General features: G+C 39.7%; 1 protein-coding gene across 2 annotated transcripts in view; it reads left to right on the forward strand.

The window, feature by feature from the left end:
• Positions 1-13804, forward strand: part of SLC66A2 (solute carrier family 66 member 2) — a 92700-nt gene that overhangs the window by 34356 nt on the left and 44540 nt on the right. For both annotated transcript variants that reach the window (XM_070747421.1, XM_070747420.1), the window contains one exon: positions 12657-12873. In XM_070747421.1, the coding sequence (XP_070603522.1) occupies positions 12657-12873 (217 nt within the window). The remainder of the gene's footprint in view (positions 1-12656; positions 12874-13804) is intronic.

Consider the following 13804-nt stretch of genomic DNA (forward strand, 5'->3'; position numbering starts at 1 on the left):
GTGTGAAAAATGGTCATAAGTCACTTTTTTGAGTGTCATTGTAAATTTGAACAGTCAATAAATGAACTGTTGTAAATTGAGCACTACCTATAATTTCAGTGTCTGGTCTAAAGTCACGCAAATGATTTTCATTCTTAAGGGAACCGTGTAACCAATACAGGGCAAAAGTTGACCTCAACATTTACTTACTAAGGAAGGCAGATGTTAAGTGCGTTGTGCCATAGTTGTTTATTTTTTCATTTCATTTATTCAATTTTTTTATGCCGCTCTTCTCCTTAGACTCAGGGCAGCTTACAACATATTAGCAATAGCCCTTTTTAACAGAGCCAGTGTATTGCCCCCACAATCCGGGTCCTCATTTTACCCACCTCGGAAGGATGGAAGGTTGAGTCAACCTTGAGCCGGTGATGAGATTTGAACCGCTGACTTGCAAATTTAGCAGTCAGCTTTAGTGGCCTGCAGTACTGCACTCTACCCACTGTGCCACCTCGGCTCTTTGTTAAATGTTTTAGAATCAGTCGTGGTCATTAAGGAAATCCGGCTTCCCCCTTGGGCATTGCTTATCAGAAGTCTGATAAGAAGTCAACAAATCTCATCACATGACCGTAGAACAGTGCGACTGTCATAAATACATGCCTGTTGCCAAACATCTGAGTTTTGATCATGTAAGCATGGGAATGCTGCAAAAATTGTGTGAAAAACAATCATAAGCCACTTTTTTCAGTGCTGTTGTAACTTCCAGCAGTCACTACACAAATGATTATAAGTGAAGGACTACCTGTAGTCTCCTGTTTTCTAAGCCATCGCTACACTAGTGATGTTGAATCTTCTTGGCACTGAGTGCTGAAAAGGGGGCATGGAGGTGGGCAGCACTGAGTGTCAAAAGGGAGCACTTCTGGCGGGTGCACATGCTTCGTGGACGCACACGTGCTCATTTGGGCCACAACCAGGAAGAGGAGCTGGCCAAAGTGCCATGTGTGTGCTGAAAATGAACACATGTGCGCCAGCCAACAAGTCTTCCCGTTACCGCTGTGCATGCGCTGATCAGCTGCTCAGAGTGCATGATCACACCAGAAAACTGAAAAACAGCTCTTCTGGTTTTCGGCACTGCCACACACACACACCAGCTGATTGTCGCGTGCACATGCCCACCAGAATCCCAGAAGAGGAATGGGTGATGCCACAGGTTATTATTATTATTATTATTTATTAGATTTGTATGCCGCCCCTCTCCGAAGACTCGGTGCGGCTAACAACAATAAAGAAAACAATGTAACAAATCTAATATTAAAGAATAATCTAAAAACCTCAATTTAAGAGACCAATCATACATACAAGCATACCATGTATAAATTCTATAAGCCTAGGGGGAAGGGAAAAAATTTCAATTCCCCCATGCCTGACGACAGAGGTGGGTTTTAAGGAGCTTGCGAAAGGCAAGGAGGGTGGGGGCAACTCTGATATCTGGGGGGAGCTGGTTCCAGAGGGTCGGGGCCGCCACAGAGAAGGCTCTTCTCCTGCGTCCCGCCAAAAGACATTGTTTCGTCGACGGGACCCGGAGAAGGCCAACTCTGTGGGACCTAACTGGTCGCTGGGATTCGTGCGGCAGAAGGCGGTCCCGGAGATATTCTGGTCCGATGCCATGACGGGCTTTATAGGTCATAACCAACACTTTGAATTGTGACTGGAAATTGATCGGCAACCAATGCAGACTGCGGAGTGTTGGTATTACATGGGCATTTTTGGGAAAGCCTATGATAGCTCTTGCAGCTGCATTCTGCACGATCTGAAGTTTCCGAACACTTTTCAAAGGTAGCCCCATGTAGAGAGCGTTACAGTAGTTGAACCTTGAGGTGATGAGGGCATGAGTGACTGTGAGCAGTGACTCCCGGTCCAAATAGGGCCGCAACTGGTGCACCAGGCAAACCTGGGCAAACACTCCCCTCGCCACAGCTGAAAGATTTTTCTCTAATGTTAGCTGTGGATCGAGGAGGATGCCCAAGTTGCGGACCCTCTCTGAGGGGGTCAATATCCCCCCGCCCCAGGGTAATGGACAGACAGATGGAATTGTCCTTGGGAGGCAAAACCCACAGCCACTCCGTCTTATCAGGGTTAAGTTTGAGTCTGTTGACACCCATCCAGGAAAATGATTTTTTTTAAAAAAGACAACGGAAGTCAAAAGTTTCCTTCCACGTCGTCGAAGTTTTCAATTCATTCATAGACATTCATAACAGTTTTCCTTTGATTCCTTCTGTTGCCTTATATTTAGGCATGCATTATAGTTTTCTATGGTGTGAGCCATATGTTCCCTTCCCAGCAGAGCCACAAAAGCTTTTGCACGAACAATGAATGAAAAGCCTCAGTGGTTCCCTTTAGCTTTTCTTCGCTCTTCAGGTATTCAAAATATCCTGTAGAAAAAGCATGGAAATTAATCACATAAACTTTCAGCCCTGTGATGGAGATGGAGATTATCATCATCATCATTATTATTAATTATTATTATTATTATTGCCACCAACTCCCATAGCTTTGAATGGCTTCCAAATACAAAACAGTAAATACATCCAACTTCACAGGCAGCCTGGACCAAAACGAACTGCAGCATAACAATTGAAGCCAGAGGAGAGGCTAGCAGCAGCTTTGCTTTGCATGTCGTTGTTCTTGAAGGAGTTTACCCCTTGCATATGATTTTGAAGAGGGTTGCAATTATGTTACTTCATGCAGTGCATGGAACAGAAACTATTCTTTACTCCAGCATCCAATTCCAGGTTTGTCTACATGAGAGAAAATCATAAAGCTTTCTTCTCCTGGATTTCTCCTCCCCACCCACCCCCAGAAACAGATGCTGCATGTTTAAGAAGCACAAGAAATGGGTACATAATTCACAAGAAAAAGCAGCCAGGATTTTTTTCTCATTAATCAAAAGGCTTTTCTTTCTCTCCCTCCTTTTTGTTTTTTAAAATTTTTGCTTCTCAAAATGTGGAGGAGTGGGGTGAACCCAAATTATTTCCTAAAGCAGTGGTTCTCAACATGGAGTTTGGGACCCCTTTGGGGATCAAATGACCGTTTCTCAGGGGTCCCCTAAGACCATGGGAGAAGACAAATTTCCCCTGGTGAACTAAATTTCCCCTGGGAACTAAAGCTTCTATTCTGGTGCCTTGGAATATATTTTTACAATACAGTAGTACCTCTAGATACGAGCTGCTCCACATGCAAGTATTCCAAGATACGAGCCACGAGGGGAGAGAAATTTCTTTTCGAGATCCGAGCTCAAATTCGGGATACGAACCGAGCGTCCACTAGGTGGCGCAAGAATCCTTGCTTCTGGTTATCTCGGAGGGGAAAAACAAAGTCTAAAGCCATTTGTTCCAGATACGAGTTGTTCGACATACAAGCTCCCTTCTGGAACAAATTAAACTCGTATCTAGAGGTACTACTGTACAACCAATCAGGCATTTACAGTAGAGGTGTCCCTTTGACCTTTCTGCCAATCAGCCTAAAGCTCTGTTGGGAGAATTGGTGCTAGATTTATGATTGGGGGTCGCGACATTAGAAAGGTTGAAAACCACTGTCCTAAGGGCTTAGCTCAATAGATTCTGGTGGTATCTGAATGGTTATTAAATTCAAAAAACCTGAAACTTGTGTTGATAAAAATAAATAGTATAACAATAGGAATAGCATTTAGTCTTATGTATCGCTTCATAGGACTTTACAGCCCTCTTTAAGCGTTTTACAGAGTCAGCATATTGCCACCAGGAAACTGGAACGTTGTTTTACCAACCATGGAAGAATAAGATGATGAGTCAACCTAGAGCAAATCAGCACCGAGCTCCTGGCAATGGGCAGAGTTAGACCTGCAATATCGCATTCTGCCTTCTCACCACTGCACCACCATGGCTCTTAATGTAGTGATCCTGTATTTTTCTACTTTCTTACCGACTTCTTTTCCCTCTGTAATTATTAATTGGGCGGGGGGCGGGTGGATAATATTTTAAGATGTTTCCAGCTTTTAACTTGAGTCTTTGTAAATTAGGAGAGTCTTTGTAAATTTGGGGAGATAGAATGGTCATGGCTTCAAGTTTAACCCCCCCACCCAAAAGAACAGAGAGCCCTTGTTCAGGACCTAGGACAGTAATGGTGAACCTTTTCGGCACCGAGTGGCAAAACCAGAAACCCAAACACAAGCTGGCTGGTGCGCACATACTTCTTTTTGGGGCATTATTTTCTGGGCCGTTGTGGGGTCATTTTTCAATCATTTTTAGACTGCTTTCCAGTGCTCAGGCACCCGCGAAGACCAGCTGACTGATGCGCCAGAAACCAGAAGAGCAGCTGATGCATGCTTGCTCAAAGAGAGGGCTTTGCGTCCCACTTCTGGTACAGGTGCATAGATTATCCATCACGGACATAGGAAGTGATTTTTATCACCATTATGTTTATTAGTACATCTAACATCATGTGCAGCTTTTATGCAGAATGCAATAGTGACTAATGCCAAAGTACTTCAAGATGTATCTTCCTTTTTGCTGATCTCCAAGGACTGCTTCATTGCAGAGAATTTAGATCTGTAGCAGCTTGTATTTTCCAAAATATTATGAGAGTCCCATGAAATATTTAAGTCTTGATCTATTTAGAAGCAAGAACGCAATGTGCAAATGACTACTGAAAACCATGAAAACCTGCAGTAATGCTTACTTGCACATTTACATAGGTGTGGCTATATTCAGTGTAAATATTTCTATAATATTGTTTGTGTCTGAGCATTAGAGTCACTGGTTATTGGGTCTTACCGTCAGGTTCAAGAAAATTAGAAACGAAGATGACAATTAAAAAGAACAAGGTCTGTTTTCAGGGAAATTTTGTGTGTAAGTTAGACATTTTTGGTATTTAAAATGTGAGACATGTGAGGCAAAGAATTGTTGAAGCAGCAGTAAAATGAAGAAAACTAATTTTCTCATTAAGCTTTTAAAAAAACTTTTCTGTTGTTTTGTATCAAATCAATAAAGCCTATGTGTGCAAAATCTTCTGGATTATTTTTATTCACTCATTAGAAGAAAACAGTTGCAAATGTATAAATATCAATTAATTTTAGCACCTTGTAATAGCGCCCTTGTACTTTTTCAGAATTTGATTTTAAAAAAATTGGCTTTGGTTAAATGTTTAACATCACATAGGATAGGGGGTGTTTCACTTTTTGCATTGGTTTGTGTTATCAGTTAGGCTTGCTTCCACCTACCCCCCTTTTAAATACAGTTTTCCTAGATACCTAATTATTTTTCCCTTGGCAATGGCTGGTACCTGAACCTTAGTACTGTCATCGGATTAAATATTATTTGACGGCATCGGAGGTTTTTTAATTATCCAGCTTTTATAGTAAGAGGACATGCGGTACTGCTGTGAAGAGTGCTGAACTTGTTGACATCAATATGCTCACACAAAGCAGAACATAATTCACAGAATAAGCTACAGGAGCTAGTTTTGTTTTTTTTAAATTATCTGATAAAATGGGAAGGATTCTGCAAGGAGAGATCTTTCTTTTTTCAAGTTAAACTGTGAACATTTATTTTTCTGCTTTCACATTGAACCACACTGTAATGTGAAGATAATTACCTTTTATCACTTGGAGAACCAGATTTAAACTGCACTCTCAATCATGAAGTTTTCTAACTGAGATTGGATCAATAATTATTCTGAAATGATTATTATGAGGATTAAATAAAACTGAGAATTATATAGACCACTGTAGCTCTTCGATGGGGCAAGCTGGTGCCTGCAGATGCCAATTAAACATCATACTCCATTTATTTTAAGTTTGTAAAATCTTCCTTTGCTTTTTTTTTAAAGGACTTCTGGCATCTTGTAATAAAATAGTGGTGTCTTGAAATATCTTTATTTTTAGTTGTTATTTTCAGTTAACTCCAGAGACTACTTTCTGAGGACATTTGTACGAACCCCTGAGGAATTTGTAGAAATGACAATACTGATTGATTTGATGTCATCAAGCTCCATGTGGACCCCTGCCAATCATACCTAGATTATGTCCAGGGTTTTCTGTCTTTTGCATCTGATCATCCTCTTTTTCTTTTGACCTTTCTCAGCATTTCATTTCTTTGCACAGTAAGAGGGCAGAAATCTGCTTTCAGCAGGTTAGTTTGAAAGTTAAAAGTTTCTTTAAAATGAACTGAAGGTGGGCATGGAATCTCTTGGAAATCAAGAATTGTTTGTGGCCACCATGTTTAGGAATATCACACTGCTGTGATATCCCCAAACATGGTGATAATGAATTTTGAAAATTACAGAAAGGAGTGCAGAGGAACATATAGTGAACTGAGTTGGCACTTTGCTATTTCTATAGAAAATAATGCATGTAATCGTTTTATTTTGTAAATTATTTGAAGATTGACAAGCTCCTTGTGTTAAGATTGGCTGGGGGGACCCCTGCTATTTTCTGCAGGTTGGTTTAGCCCAGGGGTCTCCAAACTTTGCAAATTTAAGATTTGTAAACGTCCACTGGCTGAGGAATTCTGGGAGTTGAAGTCCACAAGTCTTAAAATTGCCAAGTTTGGAGACCCTTGCTCACAGAGTGGTTGTTGGAACTTCTCAATGATACCACACTTATTATGGAATTGATTCTCACAAACCACCCCCATCTTCCCCATTTTCAGCTGCCCCATCTTTTTTTAGACAGCTGTGGAAAACATGGCAGTTAACTCCAGGATAACTTATACACCAGAATTATACCTTCAGATTTATATTGTTTTGAATGAAATCTTTTTTAGTATTTTTTTATTTTTATTTTTCTAACTTCACGTCTCTGGAAATAGCTATGTATTTTATTCTTTCCATAACAAATAAGTACGTGCCATCCCACCTGTAAATCATGCCCCTCTGAGTCTAAGAGTCTCTTATTATCCAGTAAGATCCATTCTCTCATCCATGTATGTCATTGCTGCTGCTTGGTAGTACAGTGTTCCCTTGATTTTCGTGGGTTTGAACTTCGCGAATAGCCTATGCCACGGTTTTTCAAAAAATATTAATTAAAAAATACTTTGTGGTTTTTTTCCTATACCACGGTTTTTCCCACCCTATGACATCATACGTCATTGCCAAACTAATAATTTTTGCAAATAAATAACAAAAAAATAATTAATTTTATAAATAATTATGTTTATAAATATCAGGATCACTAAGTGTCTTATTCAATGGTGAGTACCAGTAATAATGGTGAGTAAATGGTTGTTAAGGGAATGGGAAATGGTAATTTAGGGGTTTAAAGTGTTAAGGGATGGCTTGTGATACTGTCCGCATCTCTACTTCGCGGAAATTCAACTTTCGTGGGCGGTCTCGGAATGCATCCCCCGTGGAAATCGAGGGAACACTGTATAACTCCCCATTCAGAAGGCCAAAGCCTCCCCCTAATTTTCACATCTTGTAACATTTTCATGTTTATTCTCGGTCTTTCCTCTTGCCAAATAAATTTCAGTGTTGTTTTCTTTAATTCGTTGTAAAAGTCTTGTCTATTTTTATAGCTATTCTTGTAAATAAGAAAAGTAATTGTGGCAAAATGTTCATCTTTATTAGAATAATCCTGCCCAACAAGATTCTTCCATTTTTCCAAATCTTTCTCAATTTGTTTTTAAAGTTTTAAATAATTATCTTCCTTAATGGAATCTTTTTATTATTATTTTTAAAGATGGTTGATTTTATTGTTATTTCTAACTACACTTTTATTCCTTAGCAGTAATTTTATTCCTTTGCTAACAGAAACATATTCCTCCGTGAGGATGAGCCATATAGAAATAAAATGTTAATCATGTAAATCTGTCAAAAAAATTGAATAGGTCTTTGCTGTTGCGTTACTACATTTAATTATCTTTTGATCCCTTCTCCAATTTGACAATGAATTCCCTCCACACACAGGACTGAACACCGCTATTTGGACAGATAACTAAAGCCTGATGAAATTACCTTTTCTACTGTAGAAATGGGAACAATCACTTTTCTTTACTCAACCAATTGATCATTCCACGGGTGTACCGAGCTTAACATTACATTCTTCTTTTTATATAAGAGCTGAAAAAGATGAAAACTGGAGCAACTGCATTAGACTGGATCATTAGTGATGGTAGATAAATAGTGCAGTTCGTTCATGGCTAAGCTTTTGGGTAACTTTATATCTTTTCCTAATTTCTACCTTAAAATCTCAAACCGATATTTGATGTAAGAAGCTAACTTATGAAAAGGCTTAAAGTTTTGTTTAACATAGACGTCATCCTGGGCGTTTTCCAAGAAATAAATGGTCATTGAAAATGTCTTAACTAACAAAAACAATTTCAATTTACTGTTAGGAAACATAGCATAATTTCCAACTTTATTTTCTTCTTCAGATGCTTATTCCTTCAGATTTCATTTTCAAATGACAGTCCCATTTGCTAACGCAATGGTGGGAGATAATTTTTTTAAAAAATTTATTTTATTTATTGGATTTGTATGCCGCCCCTCTCCGCAGACTCGGGGTGGCTAACAACAATGGTAAAACAACATATAACAATCCAATTTAATAAAACAACTAAAAACCCTTATTATAAAAAAACAAACATACACACAAACATACCATGCATAACTTGTAATGGCTTAGGGGGAAAGAATAACTTAACTCCCCCATGCCTGGTGACAAAGGTGGGTCTTAAGAAGTTTGCGAAAGACAGGGAGGGTGGGGGCCGTTCTTATCTCTGGGGGGAGCTGATTCCAGAGGGCCGGGGCCGCCACAGAGAAGGCTCTTCCCCTGGGGCCCGCCAAACGATATTATTTGGTCGACGAGACCCAGAGAAGGCCAACTCTGTGGGACCTTATCGGCCGTCAGGATTCGTGCGGTAGAAGGCGGTTCCGGATGTATTCTGGCCCAATGCCATGTAGGGCTTTAAAGGTCTTTACCAACACTTTGAATTGTGACCGGAAACCGATCGGCAGCCAGTGCAGGCCATGGAGTGTTGCAGAAATGGCAAATATTTCCCCCCAGAAATAAATAATTTGATAATCCTTTAGATGAATATTATCCATTCCTAATTAAGTGATTGTATGTCTCTTAAAGACAAAAAACAGGATTAGAGTCTGTTTTATGGCTTTCTTCAACCTGTAATGTTCCAAAAAAATAAATAAATAAAGACCCCTGCAGCTATCTTATTTATATGTGAATAATGTATTAATTCTCAGCTGTGAGAATTTAAACATTCCTCAAGGATTTTGTGGGGGAGTAGGGGATAATCTAGAAAAATGAGACTCTGTATTTGAGTTAGATGACCTTGACTTTTCTACTAAGCTTTTAAAGCTCTAAAATATCTTCAGTGGGGTAGACTGGATGAAACTTCAGTTTTATTGCAGGAGTCCTAATCTAACCTTATCTAACTTAATTTAATTACATTTTATAGCTTAGATGTAGATGGAAAAGTTGTATCCAGATAAAGTAATTGGCCTTTACTTTCGCTTTGCCATTTAAAACTCTCAGAAGAAGTCATCCTTAATCATATCTTGAAATATCAGCTTTGTTATGGTGTGTGTGTCGGTGTGTCTGTGAGTGAGTGAGAAAAATGGAGAGTGTGAGTGTGTGTGTGTGTGTGAGAGAGAAACTTATTTTCTGATATCTACAGATTGGCAGATGGATTTGCTAGTTAATGTAGATGAAAGATAGATGGATAGACAGACAGGCAGGCAGGCAGGCAGGCAGGCATGCAGGCAGATAGATTTTCTAGTTAATGTAGATGAAAGATAGGTAGGTAGGTAGAGATACGATAGATAGAAATAGACAGACAGACAGACAGACAGACAGACAGATAGATTGGCAGATGGATTTTCTAGTTAATGTAGATGATAGATAGATAGATAGATAGATAGATAGATAGATAGATAGATAGATAGATAGATGATGGATGAATGGACAGACAGACAGACAGACAGACAGAGAGCGATGATAGAGTTTCTGCAATTACCTGAAGGAACTGGTTGTTATTCCCAGTTGAATGAACTAAATTACTAATTGGAGAAGATTGTTCCCTTAGTCTAAACTTCATACCATGGAGATAATACATATTTAAATTAAGTTTCTCTTTATTTTCTAAGGGAATCCTATTTGAATAAGCAAATCCTTTTAATGAAAGCATCCCTCAGAGCATAAAGCTTTGATACATACTACATTGTTTAGGTGGGACATTGTTTAGGTGTGTTTAGGTGTGATAAATTGAGAAACGATTCTATAAATTGAAAAATGATTCTATCGATGCAGCATCCTCTTGCCATTTATCTCTGGAGACCGGATCGTCTCTTCTCTATGAATAAAGAGACAAAGAGCATTGATTAAATGTACCGTTTGGGGGATAGGATTTCAATGCCTCTTGTTCTCTTTAAAACTATGTAAGGCTTGGTCTTTCTCTTCATTAGAATATTTTTCTTTTGGGGAAGCCCAAGTATAGGGCTGTCTTGTGTGAGTTGAGGACTGCTCTCATACATTATTGACAGAATTGAGCTGATTCTCCCCACAGATCTATCAGGCTCAGTTTTATCTTGCAGAAACACTGGGGTTTGGCTTACTCCTTTCGGCTAACCATTGTGGACCAGTCTATTATGGAGTGAGGCTTTCATTACAGCTGAAATATAATTAATCTCACCTAGGCATTGCTTTATAGAGAAGGGATAATAGATGACGTCTATTTTTAATGTTCTCAGAGAATTGTTTTATGTCCCAGCTATTTTGATGGGAGATGGAATTGGCAATAAAATAAAGCTTTCCTATCTGTTGGCGAATAAGATGGCTTGCCGTGGTGAAGGATGCTTTTTTACTGCTGTAGCAGATCCAAGCAAGGGAATTTCAGTTTAAAAAAAGAGAGAAAAGTCTTGCTGCCTTCCAATAAGGCTGATTCTGCCTCGGATTCTTTCCTTTTTCTCTGTTTGTTCTGGTTAAGACAAAGGCAGGAGTACAGGGGTGCTTTCCTGTTTTTGCCTTTCTCTTTTAGCCACTTAACTTCATTTGCACCCTCAGATGATGTCTACCTTGGGGCTCAAAGAAGTCAGGCTTATCTAGATAGGTTGTCTTCATTCCAGATGCCTAAAAGTTAACTTTGACTGTATATATACGTCCATTTTTTTCCTTGACCACAATATAGAAGCAATTTATCTTTGCTTTCTCTGTGATTTTTTAAAAAAAACAAACTTGACTTTTCTCTCATTCAACTTCCAACCAGGTCCACTTCTACTTAGTTTCTGTAGGAATGGGGAAGGACTGTTAGGTGCAGCCACATGCTCTAATTCCAGGAGATTAGAAGAATAACAATATCTCTGTATCTTTCTGTATCTCTTGTCTGTCTGTTGTTCGTCTGTCCATCATTACCTACCTACCTACCTACCTACCTACTTATCTATCTATCTATCTATCCAACTATCTATCTTATCTATATATCTATCTATCTTATCTATCTATCTCTATCTATCTATCTATCTATCTATCTATCTATCTATCTATCTAATCTATCTATCTTTATCTTTCTATCTTTATCTATCTATCTATCTATCTATCTATCTATCTATCTATCTATCTATCTATCTATCTATCTATCTATCTATCTATTTATTATCCAAGGCCCTAGAAAGCAATGTTTTCAACATGTTTTTGCTTTACCCTACAGAATTAACCCTTGTTACAGTAAATTATATCAGACCATCAATGCCTATGGCTATAACTGCTATCATTCTCAACTGATAATTTAATGGCTGAAGAAAAGTGTGAGGCCTCCCATCCCTGAAACCATACAAATCTAATAAATAATAATAATAATAATAATAATAATAATAATTATTATTATTATTATTATTATTATTATTATTATTATTATTATTAATTGATGGATATTGATTTATACTTTGCCCCAAGTTCCAGTCTAAGAAATGTGATGAATATTCTCAGGACAGGAAAAATATACTTTTCTTTCTCATATACACAGATTTATTTATTTATTTATTTGAATTTATATGCAGCCCACTCCCTGAGGACTCAATAGAGTCCTCAATAATCAGTAGAGAAGGTAGCAGGTTCTTCATTTGAATCAACCGTGAGATTCTCAGAATCCTGTGAAAATCTTTTGAAGGGCGTTTTGTGCTGGGTTGCACGACCATGGCCTTTGAGTCCTTCTGTGTATGTAATGTGAGTCCTGATTCTATTTGTTTGTCTTTCGTTGTTCTCTGAATGGATGGCTTTAGATTCTTATAGAACTCAGCTTTCGTGATACATCAATTGTTGGTAGGACAAATGTTGTCTATTTCCCTCCCTCCACAACTTAAGACTTTGCAACAAATGATATTCCTTACCATGGTTCATGTAATCGCTTGTGCTACAATATTTCATGAAGGCAATTTTCAATTTGAGTTGCATTATGCATTTATTTTTCCATGTCACCTTATTGTTATAACATTATGATTTATCAGTGATCTAATTATATAAGTTACAGTCTCAGTTTATTTGCCAGCTTGTGTTTTTTTTAATGATGGTTTCCTTAAATTTTCCAAATAATCCTGTATTCCTTTCCCTCCCTCTCTCTTTCTCTCTCTTTGGAAGTGCAAGTGGCAAAACAGTCCATTTTGTTTTTTATTTAATTATAAACATTGTTTTTCAGATTTTGACTTGAACTCTTTCTGGCACTGGAACAAGTTTGCAGATTATGTGCAGTGCGTTCTGGCTTTCACTGGGGTAACAGGATGCGTCACTTACCTTTCCCTTGACTCCAGTATCTTTGTTGAAACCCTGGGTTTCCTTGCTGTTTTCATTGAAGCCATGGTGGGTATCCCGCAGCTCTACCGTAATTATCAGAATAGGTCAACCGAAGGAATGAGGTAAGATTGTGTATCATAATTTCTGCCTTTCTTGACATGTGGTTGTTTCTTTGCCTAAGTGACAGCTCCAAAATTTCTTCAACAACAAAAACAACAACACAAAACCACCATATTATCCTTGTGGATAAGCTCCTCTGCTGTTAAGCCACCTTTCAGATTTGTAGCATTGACACCATGAAAACTGTGCCTTCAACATTTTAATACAGTGGTACCTCAAGATATGAACCCCTCGTCTTACGAACAACTCGTGATACGAACCCGGGGTTCAGAAAAAAATTGCCTCTTCTTACTAACTTTTTTCGAGTTACGAACGCTAAACCCGAACTTCCGGGTTCCGCGTTCGGGAGGCTGCTGGGAAGCCCCCCGGCTGTTTTAAAAGGTGACCGCCGGGCTGGGGGGCTTCCCAGCAACACCCCGAACCCCGAACCCGGAAGTTCGGCAAAAGTTTGGGGTTCGGGAGGTTGCTGGGAAGCCCCCCAGCCCGGCGGTCACCTTTTAAATCAGTCGGGCGGCTTTCCAGCAGCCTCCCGAAGCCGAACGCCAAACCCGAACTTCCGCGTTCGGTGTTCGGAGGCTGCTGGAAAGCCGCCCGGCTGTTTTAAAAGGTGACCGCCGGGCTGGGGGGCTTCCCAGCAACCTCCTGAACCCCGAACCTTTGCCGAACTTCCGGGTTCGGGGTTCGGGGTGTTGCTGGGAAGCTCCGCAGCCCGGCTGTCACCTTTTAAAACAGCCGGGGGGCTTCCCAGCAGCCTGGGAAGGCCGGCGGTCTCCATTGCGGAGCCCAGCCATGTGGGCTCTGTTCCCCCTCTTACCAGCCCAGCAGGCAGCCGCCGCGGAGCCCGGCCCTGTAGGCTCCGTTTCCTCACCGGCCCGATCAGCTGGCCGGCGGTCTCTGTCGAGGAGCCCAGCCATGTGGGCTTAACCCCGCCCC

Source organism: Erythrolamprus reginae, chromosome 3 (genome assembly GCF_031021105.1).
Source record: "Erythrolamprus reginae isolate rEryReg1 chromosome 3, rEryReg1.hap1, whole genome shotgun sequence".
NCBI lineage: Eukaryota > Metazoa > Chordata > Lepidosauria > Squamata > Dipsadidae > Erythrolamprus > Erythrolamprus reginae.